The 15,477-nt window shown below is 38.5% G+C and overlaps 1 protein-coding gene across 16 annotated transcripts in view; it reads left to right on the top strand.

Annotated features, from left to right (window-relative positions):
- Positions 1-15,477, top strand: part of LOC108699836 (neurexin-3) — a 337,779-nt gene that overhangs the window by 286,337 nt on the left and 35,965 nt on the right. For 8 of the 16 annotated variants that reach the window (XR_005963885.1, XR_005963884.1, XM_041575094.1 and 5 more), the window contains 3 exons: positions 6,247-6,324; positions 9,575-9,655; positions 11,149-11,205. The exons of 3 other annotated variants lie outside the window; for them this stretch is intronic. Coding sequence is in view for 10 of the 13 variants with exons in the window: in XM_041575094.1 (XP_041431028.1) it covers positions 6,247-6,324; positions 9,575-9,655; positions 11,149-11,205 (216 nt within the window). In the remaining 3 variants the exon portion in view is untranslated. The remainder of the gene's footprint in view (positions 1-6,246; positions 6,325-9,574; positions 9,656-11,148; positions 11,206-15,477) is intronic. 5 more of the 16 variants (XR_005963886.1, XM_041575097.1, XM_041575090.1 and 2 more) reach the window with 2 other exon arrangements.

The raw sequence follows: 15,477 nt of genomic DNA, 5'->3' as shown, positions 1-15,477 counted from the left end.
TATTACATCAGACCCAAACACCAGTAAACGAGCAACATCTTGGTTCCAGACCAACAAAATTGACATTATCAAGTGTTTAGAAAGGTCCCATTAGGGACCAAAATGTGGATAATGGAGTTTTAACTTTTTCCATTGCATTATGAAGTCCAGGAGTACAATACTTGCAAGCAGCAATAGTAATGTTAAAAGGAAGATAGATGTAAGTATGCTGTTATAAGGTAGTGACCACGCAACCTTTGGAGGCAACCATATTATCAGCTATTTTACTGAATTACTGTTTTCTGGGTAGTCATGTTTTCACAAGGCTTGCATGCCATATTTCCAGAATAACAGTACATTTATCTGCCAACCATTGTGCTATCCAAACTAGGAATGCACCGAATCTACTATTTTGGATTCGGCTGAACCCCACGAATCCTTCTTGAAAGATTTGGTCGAATACCGTACTGAATCCTAATTTATTAGGGGTGAGAAGGGGAAATTTCTTTTTACTTCCTTGTTTTGTGACAAAAAGTCCAGCGATTTCCCTCCCTGCCCCTAATTTGCATATGCAAATTAGGATTCAGTTTGGCCAGGCAGAAGGTTTGGACCAAATCCTCCTGAAAAAGGCTGAATCCCGAACTGAACCCTGGATTTGGTGCATCCCTAATCCAAACATGGTGCAATATGTCCACCTAATTTCATTGCTTATACAATTTAGTTGCATACAGTGTCAGATTGGGATGCCAAGGGCCCACCAGAAAACCTTAGGCTGAGGGCCCACTTTCCAAACTATTATACCTCCTCTCCTCACTCAACCTCTTTATTCTCCTAGTCTCTTTTCTCTACATACTATACTCTATTCTTCCATTATTAAGCCTCTTTGTTACAATAAAGAAATAGGGAATGACCATGAAATAGGCCAAATGGATTGAAGCAAGAGGCCCACAGACACCTGGGCCCACCGGGAGTTTTCCTGGTATCCATGTGGGCCAGTCCCACACTGGTTGCATATGTGTTTGAGCCATTCTTTCAAAGATCTACTTTAGCCACCTGGCATGGCAAGAATTTCTTTGCTTTAATGATACGTAACAAATAAGTTCATATCATCTTCAAGCTCTTCAATACAGAGTTAGCAATCTCTGCTGATCTTTCATATGCAAAGCCACAGGGGCAGCATTAATAATAGGGACACCTGCATAGATCATTGAAAAGCCTGTGGATTGAGGGATAATTGTCATAATTAGCACTGAATCAATCAGAGCTCTGTACAAAAGACGATGCATTGGCAACAGCAGACGGATCTCAGCAGGTTCTGATATTCCGTTGTGTTGGGAAACCTGCAGAGAAGTTAGAATAACTCTTTCGGATCACACACACACACACACACATTGCTGTTTGCATTTTTTTTATTAGTGTGCGGCAGGAGCAGCTTACACTTTGTGGAATTAATAGATTAAGGTGGGAATGCAGTGCCTGGGCATTTTGTGAGATCCCGGGTATTTGAATTAAATCAAATAAGAATTCAAGATGACACATGAGCATACAACTGAAAGTTAGGGAACAAGGTTGGGGTAAGACAATGTGCTTTGTGTAATAACAATTATGTAGGTAACAAAGTGTTAAATCAATCTCGGTCGATGCACTGTTGTATAATGCATACTTTACAGGGTCAGGACTCGCTGTCTGAAATATTCTGTGTACAGAATACTTAGGGGGTTATTTATCAAGCTCTGAATATCCAAACCTCAAAGTTTTTGGAGATTTATTAAAGTCTGATCGTCTAAAAACTCCAAATCTGAAACCTCGGCATCTAAAAGCTCTCGAGGTCCTGTATAAGTCAATGGGGAAGGTCCCGGTGTCTGCACTGATAACCGTACTGATATCCGATTTCGATGTTTCGGCGCAAAAAACTCAGAAAAATCCATAGTGTGCAGGAAAACTCCGAAAAATTCTGAGTTTTCGGGGAAAGATCCTAAGTTTTTGGAGTTTTGACGACCCTATTTTTTCGGGCTTTTTTCTTCATAAATAAGGTCCATTTGGGAATTCGGAGTTGCACTGAGTTGGATATCAGAAATACTGAGATAAATTCGGACCTTGATAAATAACCCCCTTACATGTCTCCTAACAAGCAGACCATCTTTCCTACTCCAGGTCAGTTAAAATTGTCCCATAAAGAATGCTGTATTTTCTCCTTTGCATGGGAAATATATGGTCCTTGTTATTTCTTAAGCTAAACAGGCAAATAGGGAGACGGAAGCTTCTCCTGGTATGGTCCTTTGAAGGTCCAAACATCAAGGGGGTTTTTGTTTTTTTTATAAAATCTAACTTTTTCAAAAAAAAAATCACGAATTTATTAAACCCAGAGGATGGAAAAGTCAGAGTCTGAAAATCCGGCATCTCAGACCTGTCGAGGTTGCATATAAGTCAATGGGAGAAGTCCCAATGATTTTTTTTACGTGCGCTGGGTTTTTGGCAATACACTGAAGTTTTCAGGCATAATTATAAAAAAAATATTTGTTTTCGGATGAAAAAAAACGTGAAAATCGGATGAAAGAGCCGAAAAAATTGGGGTTTTTTTGGATTTTTTCCCACAAAATTTTTTCGGGAAAGTGTATTAATAAATAAGCCCAAAAAACCTGTGCGAATTTGGTCTGAGTTTTTTTCAGAAAATATTAAGATAAATATGAACTTTGATAAATAATCCCCCATTAGAATAAATAGAAAATGTCGACTTGCTTGACTGAAGGTTTTTTTCTTTCTTGCAGAATATCTCTGTATTTATTTTGTTGTAGGAAATAGCTATACTGTTTCTACTGCCTTAGGTTCATATTGCTGGCAAGTTTTATACTCGAGTTCCCCTCCTCCAGTGGTCACTTACATCAGCTGCACAATACGCTCCAATGCTTATATTGCTGCAGGACATTCCAGCTAGCAGGGCACATAAATCAACAAAGATGGCTCCAGGATTTTGAAACGTTATTTTCCACTCAGACAGAAACCTGTACCACTGCATGCTCATAGAAAATAAAAAGTTAATGTTTTCTGAGTTTGGTTTTTTAAAAAAAAATCTAAGGGCAGATCTAAAAGAACTACGAGCTCATGGATAGTTTGGGATTCCTTATAATAGAATGGACTACAGTATTGGTACACTGCTGTTTCACTTCAAGCATACATCAATGACATTCCATGTTAAGGCAGAATGTAATGAGGTTTGAAAATGTTTGGTTGTCTTGCTAGCTAAAATGGGCATATTAAAGTGGGGGGTATTAGATTCATGATTCTGTGCATGCTAATGCCACACACTATCCTGAATATCCATGGAAAATATGAAAAGCAGAATATCCACCCATGAAAGTATTAAAGTAGCAAAGAATACATATACCCAGGGCCGCCATTAGAAATCACGGGGCCCCGTACAACAAAATTTTTGGGGCCCCCTGGGCCCCGCCCACACTGACGACCAAGCTCCGCCCCATATCCCGCCCACATCGCAGTTAAAAGACCACACAGACATCAGCGCTAAAAAAGTAACCCCCCCCACACAAGTTGTAAAAAGCTATTGATGGTCAGGGCCCCCTTATAAAAAAATTGGGGCCCCAAAAAAAAAAAAATTAAAATTTTTTTTTTTTAAAAACATTGGTGGCAGGGGCCCCCTGTTAAAAAAAACTTGGGGCCCCAACAAAAAAAATGTAAAAAAAACTAAAAAATAAACAAACATTGGTGGCAGGGGCCCCCTTCTAAGTTAAAAACAAATTGGGGCCCCAAAAAAAAATTTGAAAAAAAATTAATTTTTTTTTGAAAAAAACAAAAAAACATTGGCGGCAGGGGCCCCCTTATAAGTTAAAAACAAATTGGGGCCCCAAAAAAAAATTTGAAAAAAAATTAATTTTTTTTTGAAAAAAAAAATTAAACATTGGCGGCAGGGGCCCCCTTATAAGTTAAAAACAAATTGGGGCCCCAAAAAAAAAATTTGGAGAAAAAAAAATTTTTTTGAAAAAAAAAAAAATGGTGGCAGGGGCCCCTTACAAGTTAAAAACAAATTGGGGCCCCAAAAAAATTTAAAAAAAAATAATTTTTTTTTGAAAAAAAAAAAAAACTGGTGGCAGGGGCCCCCCTTACAAGTTAAAAAAATTTGGGGCCACCAAAAAGAAAATTAATTTTTTTTTTTAAAAAAAAACCCAAAAAAAAACAATGGTGGCAAGGGGCCCCTTACGAGTTAAAAAAAAAATTGGGGCCCCAAAAACAAAAGTTTTAAAAAAAAGATTGGTGGCAGGGGCCTATAGAATATTAAAATAATACATTGGTGGCCAGGGGATTAAAAAAAAAAAAACACAAACTGGTGTTCAGTAGAATTGAACTCATGGCTTCAGTACTTCAACTTCGCCTCCTTTCGTGACTTCGGGTCTTTTCACCGCTTCAGGACTTCGGCTTCGGCTGTTTTCGTGACTTCGGGTCTTTGCGCTGCTTCAGGACTTCGGCTTCGGCTGTTTTCGTGACTTCGGGTCTTTTCGGCGCTTCGTGACTTCGGGACTTCGGCTTTTTCCGTGACTTGGGGTCTTTTCGTCGCATCGGCTTCGGCTTTTCGGCACTTCCGCATTCGGCACTGAAGAGGCAAGATGTACGGCTCGGGCGCTCGTAAGGGGGGCCCGGATCTTCAAAAAAATGCAGCGCTGCCGGGCCCCCCTTCATGCCCGGGCCCGGTACGCTTGTCCCCCCTGTCCCCCCCTGATGGCGGCCCTGCATATACCACAGACACAGTTGAAGACATTAAGAGACATAACCTGAGACCGAAATACTCTGCCCATAGATAAAGTCATTGGAACTAACTCTGGAGAAAATTCCCATCCAGTGATCTGACCTCAGGGCCGGATTTACGTAGTGGGCTCTCCTAGGCCTGCGTTCGTGGCCCCTCTTCCCTCCCCTTTATTCGTGCAAATTTTCATCATCTGGACTGAAGCAATGGGGATTGGCGCATGGGAATTTAAAAAATTATTGTCGATGAGGTTGGGCAGCATGCTATGAGGTTGGGCAGCATGCTGCCCCCCTAAAATCCTGCCGCCCTAGGCCCGGGCCTAGATGGCCTTTTCACGAATCTGGGCCTGTCTGACCTCAGAGACAGAGCATCATAGAGTCTTGCACTCAAAGATAGAGAGTAAATGCTGACCAACAGTTACATCAAAGTGACTGAACACTGTTGGTGAAAGGAGCATCATAATAATAATATCTGACTTCAGGACGGTGAAAGCTTCTCCATAAAGTTCTACTGGTACAGGAAATTTCAGTATAAAGATCTTACTCCAGAGAGTTAAGGTGGCCATACAAGGGCAGATATAAGCTGCCAATTCAGAGCATAGCTGCCCATATGGGCCGTCACTGACTGCTTCTCCAATAGATTTCTGGCATATAGCAATTGAGCGGGTCTGAAAATCCTCTTGGGTGGTGCGTTGATGCAGTCCTCTCTCAATGGCTGTGCCTAAATCTCCATTATGATCCGATCATTGACCTGACTGCCAAATGATCAGATCAGCCTGATTTGGTCCAAATTGGGCAAAGATTCATTTATTTGGTGACCTTGCTTAACACCTCACCCTCTTTACTAAAGTCATAGCTGTTTACTAGATCGCCTTTGCCTGAACCGGACTCCTTATCAACCTCCTCAGATTGCACTCTTTAATGGGGCCTCCCACCACAGGCTCTGAACTAGTCTTCCTTTACAAAAATGTTTACTTTTAGATAAACTGACACCAGTAAGGCTGTCCCAGTACTCTTCTACACCAGCAAGACATTATCCTGGCAACATCCCATCATGTTATAGGAATAGATATTCACTGCATCCAAATTATATTGCTAATTTGGCATACTGTCGTTTTTTTATTTTAATAAACGAACAGCACTATTTGTGGTATCCAATATTGTATTAGATAAAGCTAATTTAGAAGGGTGTTCTGACAATGTTTGACATTAACTTGTAATTTCCTAAAGAAAAAAAAACCCACTGTGTTATGACAAACTGCAAACTCTCAAGTCATATATGCAAAACCAAGCATGGAATATAGAGAAGAGATTGATATGTACTTGCACAGGTAAGGTCAGAAATGTAGACACTGAGCTGCCCAAACTGAGTAAGAAGTGCTGGACCTGAATAGTTTGAATTATGTGTGCACTATGGGCACTGGTATACAGGCATGCAGCGTTGTATGTACAGTTACTTATATTGTGGAAACTGGTCTGTAGAGATTGCACTGATAATGATATTTTTTTAAGGGAACACAGAGCTGCACCAGAAACCCAAATTGCCCTTTAAAATATCTCGTACTCCTGAAGATGGGCAGCAAGACAAAGGTAAAGGTGTTCATCCATCCTTGTAAAGTGGCATGGAATTCTTAAGCATGCTTTCTCCCTGCATGGTTTCCCTATACTTCTATGCATGCCTGTTAAACACTTTCTATTAATGGATGCCAAAAAAAAAGAGGCAGAGCATATTAAGAGCATCTCTTATTTTATCACAAGAATGTAACATTAATTTTATGTCATTCATTGTATTATATACATGTATACAGTATATATATATATATATATATATATATATATATATATATATATATATATATATATATATATATATATATATATATATATATATATATATATATATATATATATATATATATAGACACACGTGGCTATCTCCCTGCCTGCCTGTGTGTGTATATATATATTTATGAGATGAATTAATAAAAACTAACTTGACCTAAAAGTTATCATAACATGATCACAATGTCAAATTGTTAAAGATTTAAAAGCTGCAATAAAACAGAGGATAAAGATGGAGAAGTGTAAGACAGCGAGAACATTTTTCTGTAATCTGAGAACCAGTTTACTTCATACAGCTGCGAGTCACTTGATCCTTAAACCAAGGTTTCTTATGTCTGGCCCATGTAGTGGCATGACCTAGTCTCTGGCTGCCCTAAGCACCATCTAATGCTGATGGTTTATTGTGTTTGGTGCATGGAAACCCTCTCCAGCAGCATCTGGGAACATACATTCATTTACAAGATGCAGATGACCATTTCCAGGCACAATTTATTTAGGAGTTTATTTCTGGATTTTATTTTCATTGTTTTCCCTGAAAAGAATGTCACAGTGTAGTGAAAAGACTTTGCAAATGTATATATGTACGTCATCATTCAGCGATATCTTATCAGTCTTCTAAGTTGGTCTGTCCATCTGTCTGTCTTTCTGTGTACTGGATGGATCCTCCAGCTTGCCCTATCTGGGAAAGGCTGTTGTTGATCTACAGTAATTATCTTGTAGGGATTTCAAGTGAATTTGGAAAAATGATAAGTGATGGTGGTCAAGAGGATCAGGGATGCCACCTACAGAAAATACACATAAGTCAAGTCACTTGCAGAATTATTGGGAGTTACAGTAGCTCATCTTCAGCTTTGGCAAAAATCACACCCTCTTTTCCTTCTTATAGCAGGATAGGGGACTTTAAACAGTGCAATAAAAGGTGCCATCTGTGTATGTAATGTATCACCGGGCTGCCAAGCTGTTGGGAGAGCAGTTGATTAAAAAAGGGTCCTAAAAACCACCATGCAAGACTGCACAGTGATGATCTTTTCATTGTATACTTGTTTTTCACAATGCTTTGCACGAGCTTGCATATTAAGCAGACAGAGAGAGAACTGGCCCTGTCATTATTTCTTGCGGCAGATTTTTAGAAGTAATGATTTCTTTGAAACTATGATTCTGAAATTATTACCTTTGCAGATGTGAGGCACAAGGTGAATTGTATAGTACATACAGTATTGAAGTCAGGTGCTCCTTCTCCCTCTGGTTCTGTGATCTCTTCCCCATGGGTTTCATGGATCACCTTGTTCTGCTGTCATTTTTAGCGGTGTCTACCGCAGAATTCCTTTATCATGAGTAAATGACTGCTGTTTCTTCCCAAATAAAAAAGAATTCAAGTTGAAATTCTGTAGAGTAATTTCATTGCTCACAGCTGTCTTACTGTACTTAAAATGAATAAGCTTTCCTTTATTAAAGCAGAAATGAAGTGGCTCAGGGTTACCTCGGGTAGCGCTGTATAAAGTTAAAGACGAGCAGGTCAAGGATGCACAGCAGATGCTTTAGAATATCAGGTTAAGTAGGTTGGTTATATCAAGTGACTTAGCTGATCACTGAATTATGTGTTTTGGGAAGAGAATAATTTATAATAATTAGGACAAAAATGGACAGAGGGAACAAGCTGACTCATATGTGACCAGGGTAGCGATGCCTGATGTAAGGACCAACATAGCGCGTGAATCTTGGGAAAGGGGCTAAAAAAGGTACAAGAGATTCAGTGATGAGGGAAATATTTTGATAAACATTTAGAGAATAACATATAAGAAAAGGTAAAGGGCACTGGGAGGATAGAGAGTGAGCGACGAGGTCCTATTGGCTTGTCAGAGTAGTATAGGGATTCTGTTTTGTGGATAACGAGAAAAGAGTTGGAGACTGGATAGACAAAGGATGAAAGAGATAAGGAACCTGTTGTCTGGACTGAAATCAGATCCTGGAATAACGAAATAGATATACTGCATAACCTGTTATTTAGAGCTGAATTTGATTTTGTGGTAGTTGTGAACTTCTGTAGCATGCCATACTATGATGGTTTGAAACCAGATTCCGGTATAAAGGCAGGGAAAGATGATCAATTCTAAAAATAATGTAAGGGTAACATGCAATTAGTTTGAGAGGCATGTCAGAGTAGAATGGTGTAGGCATTTGGGATTATTCTGAAGTATGTTTCAGTCTTCCACTTTTCATTTTGGAAAAGTATGTGGTGCAGCCATGAAGCGTTTATCTGTTTTGATGGAAGATTTAAGCAATTATATATTCTCAGCTGTAGCATCTGTACCTCAGTAGGGTTTTTTTTTCCAATTATGCTTTATGCCAGCTAGTGTCAGTGGCTGTATGCATCTAAGAAACATTTACTTAGTCAATGAGTTCTGCTACAGCATACCGTATGCTGACTATTAAACCATTCATTCTCTACGTATGTAGAGACATTTGCTGTTGTTGGCTATGAATGCCCTTTAAGTGCAAATCCTTCGTTCTTAGAGTTTCGGTTGTTGGTTCTATATTATACAGCTGCTGATGTGAGCGCAATGAAATCATTGTACAGTAATTCACCTCTTCAGAAACAACACTAGCACGTTTCGCTTCCTGCAACATTTCTTTAAACACATTACCAACTATTACACCCTCGGAGGATCGAGCAACCACGGATGATGCTGTTCAAGCCCAATGGGATCCTTGTACGTGGTATGGGTTCAGTGAAGGGATTGTTGTACAGTCCCTAGCAGATGGCTGCTATTGCATATAAACACCCTACATCTGCAGAACCCTGATTATATCCAGCAACAGTCCCATCCATGAGGCATTTCCATTCCAAAGCAGCCTTTGCTGACTAAGCTGCTGTGCTTGTACCGACATTGCCCGCTACTAAAGAATAGCTGATATTTTTCTTTTTGTCTTGCTGCTGTGGTTTCTGTGGAAACTTCTGGCAGCCATTTTTATCCATACCAGGGTCCCTGTTTTCCAGGGCTCAGTATCTCAGGAGTGGAAGATGGTGTAAGACTTCTGAATCCTGAGTTCAAGAGAATGGGAGCTGCAATTCCAAAAGGTACCATGAGAATGAACCAGTTTGCATTTGCATACCAGATGCATGCATATTAGGGTTATCTGGGTGCATGGTTAAATTGGTATTTGCACAATAAAAACATGCTAACCTGTATATAGGGGGAATATGACTCTTCCTTTGTCCCTGCTTGATCATAGATATTTTTTTGATTACCTAGTGGTGCCAGTATTTAAACAAAGTCCACTATAAACATTCTTCCTTTTGAATGATGGATCTGTTTTTAATGATTTGCTTTGGGATTCCTCTGGGTTTTTCTCCATAAATACATTTAAGAGATTTGTAATATAAAGTAGAGCCAAACATAAAATATTTGTACAGGTATGGGATCTGTTATCCGGAAACACTTTATCAGAATTGCGGAAAGGCCGTGTCCCATAGACTCATTTTTCTCTGTAATAATAAAACAATACCTTGTTCACCTTGATCCAAACGAAGATATAATTTATCCTAATTGGAAGCAGAACCAGCCTATTGGATTTATTTAATGTTTACATGATTTTCTAGTACACTTAGGGGCATATTTATCATGTGTCGAATTTAGAGTTTATGGGAGTTTATAAAAACTCCCATAAACTCGAAATTCATGAAAAAAAAATGACCAATCAAAGTTTATTTAAAAATTAGAATTTCTTAAATTCGGGTGAATAGGATCGACCGGAAATTCCATTGGAGTTTTTTCACCCAAAAAAAAAAAATGTATTTTCAAAAGTCCACCACACGACTCCAAATTGATTGTTGAAGGTCCCCCATAGGCTAAAACACCAATTAGATGTTGAATTCGAATTCTTAAAGGGACAGTAAATGATACATTTCGAATTTCAATTTTTTGTTTAAACTTGAATCGAATTTGGACTATTCCCTAGTGGAATTACACTAAAATAAACTTGAAATTCTAATTTAAAAATTTTCAATTCGACCCTTGATAAATCTGCCCCTTAAGGTACGGAGATCTAAATTATGGAAAGATCCATTATCCAGAAAGCCCCAGGTCCCGAGCATTCTGCAGGTCCCATACCTGTAGTATATTCATTGTTTATAATCCTTTTGGCCACCCCATAAGATCATCTCTTCCTCTGCCCTCGTACCTTTTAGCCAAAGAAATGCTCTGATTCCTGATGCAGACAATATAAATATGATTTCTTCTTCAATCCCCTGGTTTTAAGAAGTGAAGATAAATATGAAGTAATCCCTTTAAATGTGGACTATTAAATATATAAATATCAATGTAATACACATTACAAACTTTGCACAGAACTAGTAACTTCGAGCAACCCAACCCGTAAGCAACCTTTGCCTTTTAAGAAACAGACATCAAGTTTTTTTTCTACGGGTTATCAGGTCTAGAGCAAACTTTGTAGTTTTTATTACATTACATAACCACCAGTTGCACTGGGATAGGTGCAGCTATTTAGTGCTTATGTGAACTAATGATCAGTGCTGTAGCTTTTGTATTTTAGAAATGTTTCATTTTACAGGCATAAGCTGGTCACCAGTTGCCCCATTCAAAATGGACACAAAAACAAATCTAATGGGTAACTAGCAATTTAATTAATATAGATGCATGGCTGCATAGAAAATAATGCATTCTGGTGCATGCAGCATGGACTGTTTTTTTTTCTTTTCAAAATAGATAAAATGGGGTGAGGGTTAGTGCAGCGATGGCACAAAGTGACATCATGACAATTAGTAGAGCTTGAGCTATTGGCCAGTATGTCACATCATTCCCCACGAACATCTTCACTAGATCCTAGATCGCATTTCTGGAATCTTCCCATTTAGATGAAGAACTTGTTTAATGAATGTGCTCATTAGAAAACATCCAAAAACACTTCTGCTATTGAACTATTTTCACAACTCCTTAGCTTTACAGGATTAAACAAGAGCAGTGGATCGCAATCTGCATAAAGAAAAATGTGCACTGCGGTGCCAATAAAAGACTCCACACAATTCTGCTGGGACATGTAAATAATCTTATTTTCTGAGATGTTCAGAAATGTGTAGGTATAAAAAGACACTGAACAAAAAAAAAAAAAAAACCATGTAAAATTGCTGTTTTAAAATTTTGCAATTTAAATTTTTTTGCATTGCTTGGTTGAGAGCAGTTTTACACACCTAATATCATTCTTTTGGTACAGCAGCTCTGAGACTCAATGCTGTATGACCGTTGGTAAAAACCTTCCCTGCACAGTCTATTGTTTGAATTTTGAAGCTGCTGTGCAAAAAAGAAAGAAAATCAAAGTAAATTGTAATGTAAAATGTTTAGAGGAGGATCCTATTTATAAAGCGGTGTAAAAATATTTACATTAGAAAAACAATGTAAAAGAGCTGTGAAAAAAAACAGTGTATTTATAAAGCTGTGATCCTTGAAATCGTCTATTTAAAATAATTAGTTGCAGTGTTTATGAAAGTGTGTCTTTTCTTTTACACCTCCCCGTGCCTGACATAATTCATTCAAATCAATTGGAGAACTTAAAGGGATACTGTCATGGGAACATGTTTTTTCCAAAATGAATCAGTTAATAGTGCTGCTCCAGCAGAATTCTGCACTGAAATCCATTTCTCAAAAGAGCAAACAGATTTTTTTTTATGTTAAATTTTGAAATCTGACATGGGGCTAGACATATTGTCAATTTCCCAGCTGCCCAAAGTCATGTGACTTGTGCTCTGATAAACTTCAATCACTCTTTACTTCTGTACTGCAAGTTAGAGTGATATCACCCCCTCCCTTTTTCCCCCCAGCAGCCAAACAAAAGAACAATGGGAAGGTAACCAGATAGCAGCTCCTAACACAAGATAACAGCTGCCTGGTAGATCTAAGAACAACACTCAATAGTAAAAACCCATGTCTCACTGAGACACATTCAGTTACATTGAGAAGGAAAAACAGCAGCCTGCCAGAAAGCATTTCTCTCCTAAAGTGCAGGCACAAGTCACATGACCAGGGGCAGCTGGGAAATTGACAAAATATCTAGCCCCATGTCATGTTTCAAAATTGAATATAAAAAAATCTGTTTGCTCTTTTGAGAAATGGATTTCAGTGCAGAATTCTGCTGGAGCAGCACTATTAACTGATGTATTTTGAAAAAAAAACATCCGATGACAGGATCCCTTTAAGAAAAGTCCAGTGCAAAGAGCAGTGTCAGAATGATATATAAAAAACAGTAATGGGGTTTTACACAGAATTTTAAAGCACCAGTTGCTTTTTACACCTAAAATCAATCTAAATATACTACAATATACAGCTTTATAGATATGCTGCATTTACAAGATGATATCTGGCTTTGAGATGGAGTATTTATGCTCCTTTTTACTTAGCTTTATATGTAGGCCCCTATGTAAAAATGATTTGAAGCAACTGAGTGTGCACTTATCAATTTGAAATCATCTTATGTAGCTGCCTAATTCAGCTGAAGTAGTAGGGGATTCCTAGAATGGTAGCCATAGTCACAAATCTAATAATATTGTCCCAAAATATACGTGAATAGAAATTCTGCTGATCAAATACAGTATAATCATGACAGCAGTCATGTGATTGTCATTGTTCATTTAACCTGGCTTATTTACAATGGGGAAAAACATATAGAAGGTGGATAATGAGACCAGTATGTTAAAAAGTATACAATTTATTGCTTTATTTACTAAAATACTGGCCGGCCAGGAAACACAATGAATAAATATGCATAAAAACAATTGCTGATTATATCCAGGTGGGTAATCACTTTTCCTTTAAAAAATATATATATATAGTAACTGTTCCTTGGTTGTAGTGTATGCTTGTAGATTGACAAAAAAGGCTGTGAGTTGTAGTTCAGCAAGATGGAAAAGTTATTTCAAATTGGGGATATGGATCAAAATTTTCCTATATGGTGAAGCAGTGAAATAATCAGAGTGCTTTTCTTAGTGAAATAACAGGCAGATAGATGAACGGCTATAGATAGAAAGTCAATTTCCTAGTAGATGTATTGGGGTGTTCCCCACTCCCTCCTCCTTGTCAGCTGGAAGAACCCCCCAAAAATAATTGGATTGATCTCACCAGATTCTCTGTTCCGGTTTTTCCTCGAGGGCACAGCCGGGTTTGAACTCTCAGCAGTCTCAAGCCTGTTTTACGATTTCACCACTCCGCAGATGTCCTTTTCACGAAGATCCAAGATGGTGCTCAGTCCGTTGTAGTGCGTGCGTTTCACAGCGGAATGCAACCTCCGGATCTTTTTCACGATTTTACACTGCTTTACATTGTTTTCACGAACTATCGGATCACGAAGTACCGGCAATCGGTGAAGCAGTGTAAAAACGTGAATAAGATCCGGAGGTTGCGTTCCGTTGTGAAACGCGCGCACTACAAAGGACTGAGCACCATCTTGGATCCTTGTGAAAAGGCCATCTGCGGAGTGGTGAAATCATAAAACAGGTCTGAGACTGCTGGGGGTTCAAACCCGGCTGTGCCCTCGAGGAAAAACCGGAACAGAGAACAATCCAATTATTTTTGGGGGGTTCTTACAGCTGACAAGGAGGAGGGAGTGGGGGACACCCCAATACATCTCCTAGGAAACTGACTTTCCATCTATAGCCGTTCATCTATCTGCCTGTTAATTCACTAAGAAAAGCACTCTGCTTATTTCACTGCTTCACCATATGGGAAAATTTTGATCCATATCCCCATTTTGAAATAACTTTTCCATCTTGCTGAACTACAACTCAGTCTTTTTTGTCAATCTACAAGCATACACTACAACCAAGGAACAGTTACTATATAGGAAAAGTTATTACCCACCTGGATTTAATCAGCAATTGTTTTTATGCATATTTATTAATAAAGTATTCGTTGTGTTTTCTGGCCGGCCAGTTTTTTAGTAAATTAATACATTGTCTATTTTTTAACATACTGGTCTCATTATCCACCTTCTATTTGTTTTTCCTTATATTGAATTTTATCCTCAGTAGGACCTTGGGGATTGAAGGTGTGTATTCTTTACTAGTAAAATAACATTCCCTTAATGTCACAAGACCTCTATTTGCAATTATATACAATGCGGAGTAGGTTTAAAATTGTTTAAATACATTTAAATACATACATTTTCATATGCCTTCACAGTTAAACATGCATATAAAATAAATAATACAGAGGCTATAGACCGGCACGGTGTTTGGTCATACAAACTTTATATTGAAAGCAAGTGCTGGGTCACAAAACAGTAAAAATACAACAAACTCATCATTGTTTTGGTTTATAAGTGCAATAAAAAACAGTTATATTTGTTGTCCATGTTTAAATCTGCGCTACTGAAAATGTTCTGCCATTACCTATCATTGTGATCATCACAAGTAAAACATATTACTTGCGCCGATCTGGCTTAATGGCGGAAAACTGCCTACCGCTACATTTTCTGGCAATAAAGCCAGATTATAGAAAGTAATATTTTCTACTTCCAGCAATGGAAATGTTGGGCAACGGCAAAGCATTTTCTGGGTAATTGTCACCCTCAGTAGTGCAGATTCAACCACTAATGACAAATCTATCTTTCTAGAAAGAGGAGGGGGACAGAATGTAAAGTGCAAGTGGTTACCACCCCATGCCTGAAACATAATTCATTCAAATCAATGGGAATGATAGAAAGAGGAGGGGGACAGTCTGTAAAGTGCAAGTGCATACGTAAGTGCTAGATGCAGACTGACTTTCCCAGCCTGGCCTGACAGAGAAAGAGGAACCATTTCATCAGCAGGTCACCTGAACTTCTGCCAGCATGTACATGTATGAATCCATTGTTATCCAACGTACCACTGCTAAAGCTCTGCCCAAGGATGTG

This window comes from Xenopus laevis, chromosome 8S (genome assembly GCF_017654675.1).
Source record: "Xenopus laevis strain J_2021 chromosome 8S, Xenopus_laevis_v10.1, whole genome shotgun sequence".
In the NCBI taxonomy this organism is placed as follows: domain Eukaryota; kingdom Metazoa; phylum Chordata; class Amphibia; order Anura; family Pipidae; genus Xenopus; species Xenopus laevis.
The sequence above is the reverse complement of the archived record's forward strand: the minus strand, read 5'-3'. Positions and strand labels throughout refer to the sequence as shown.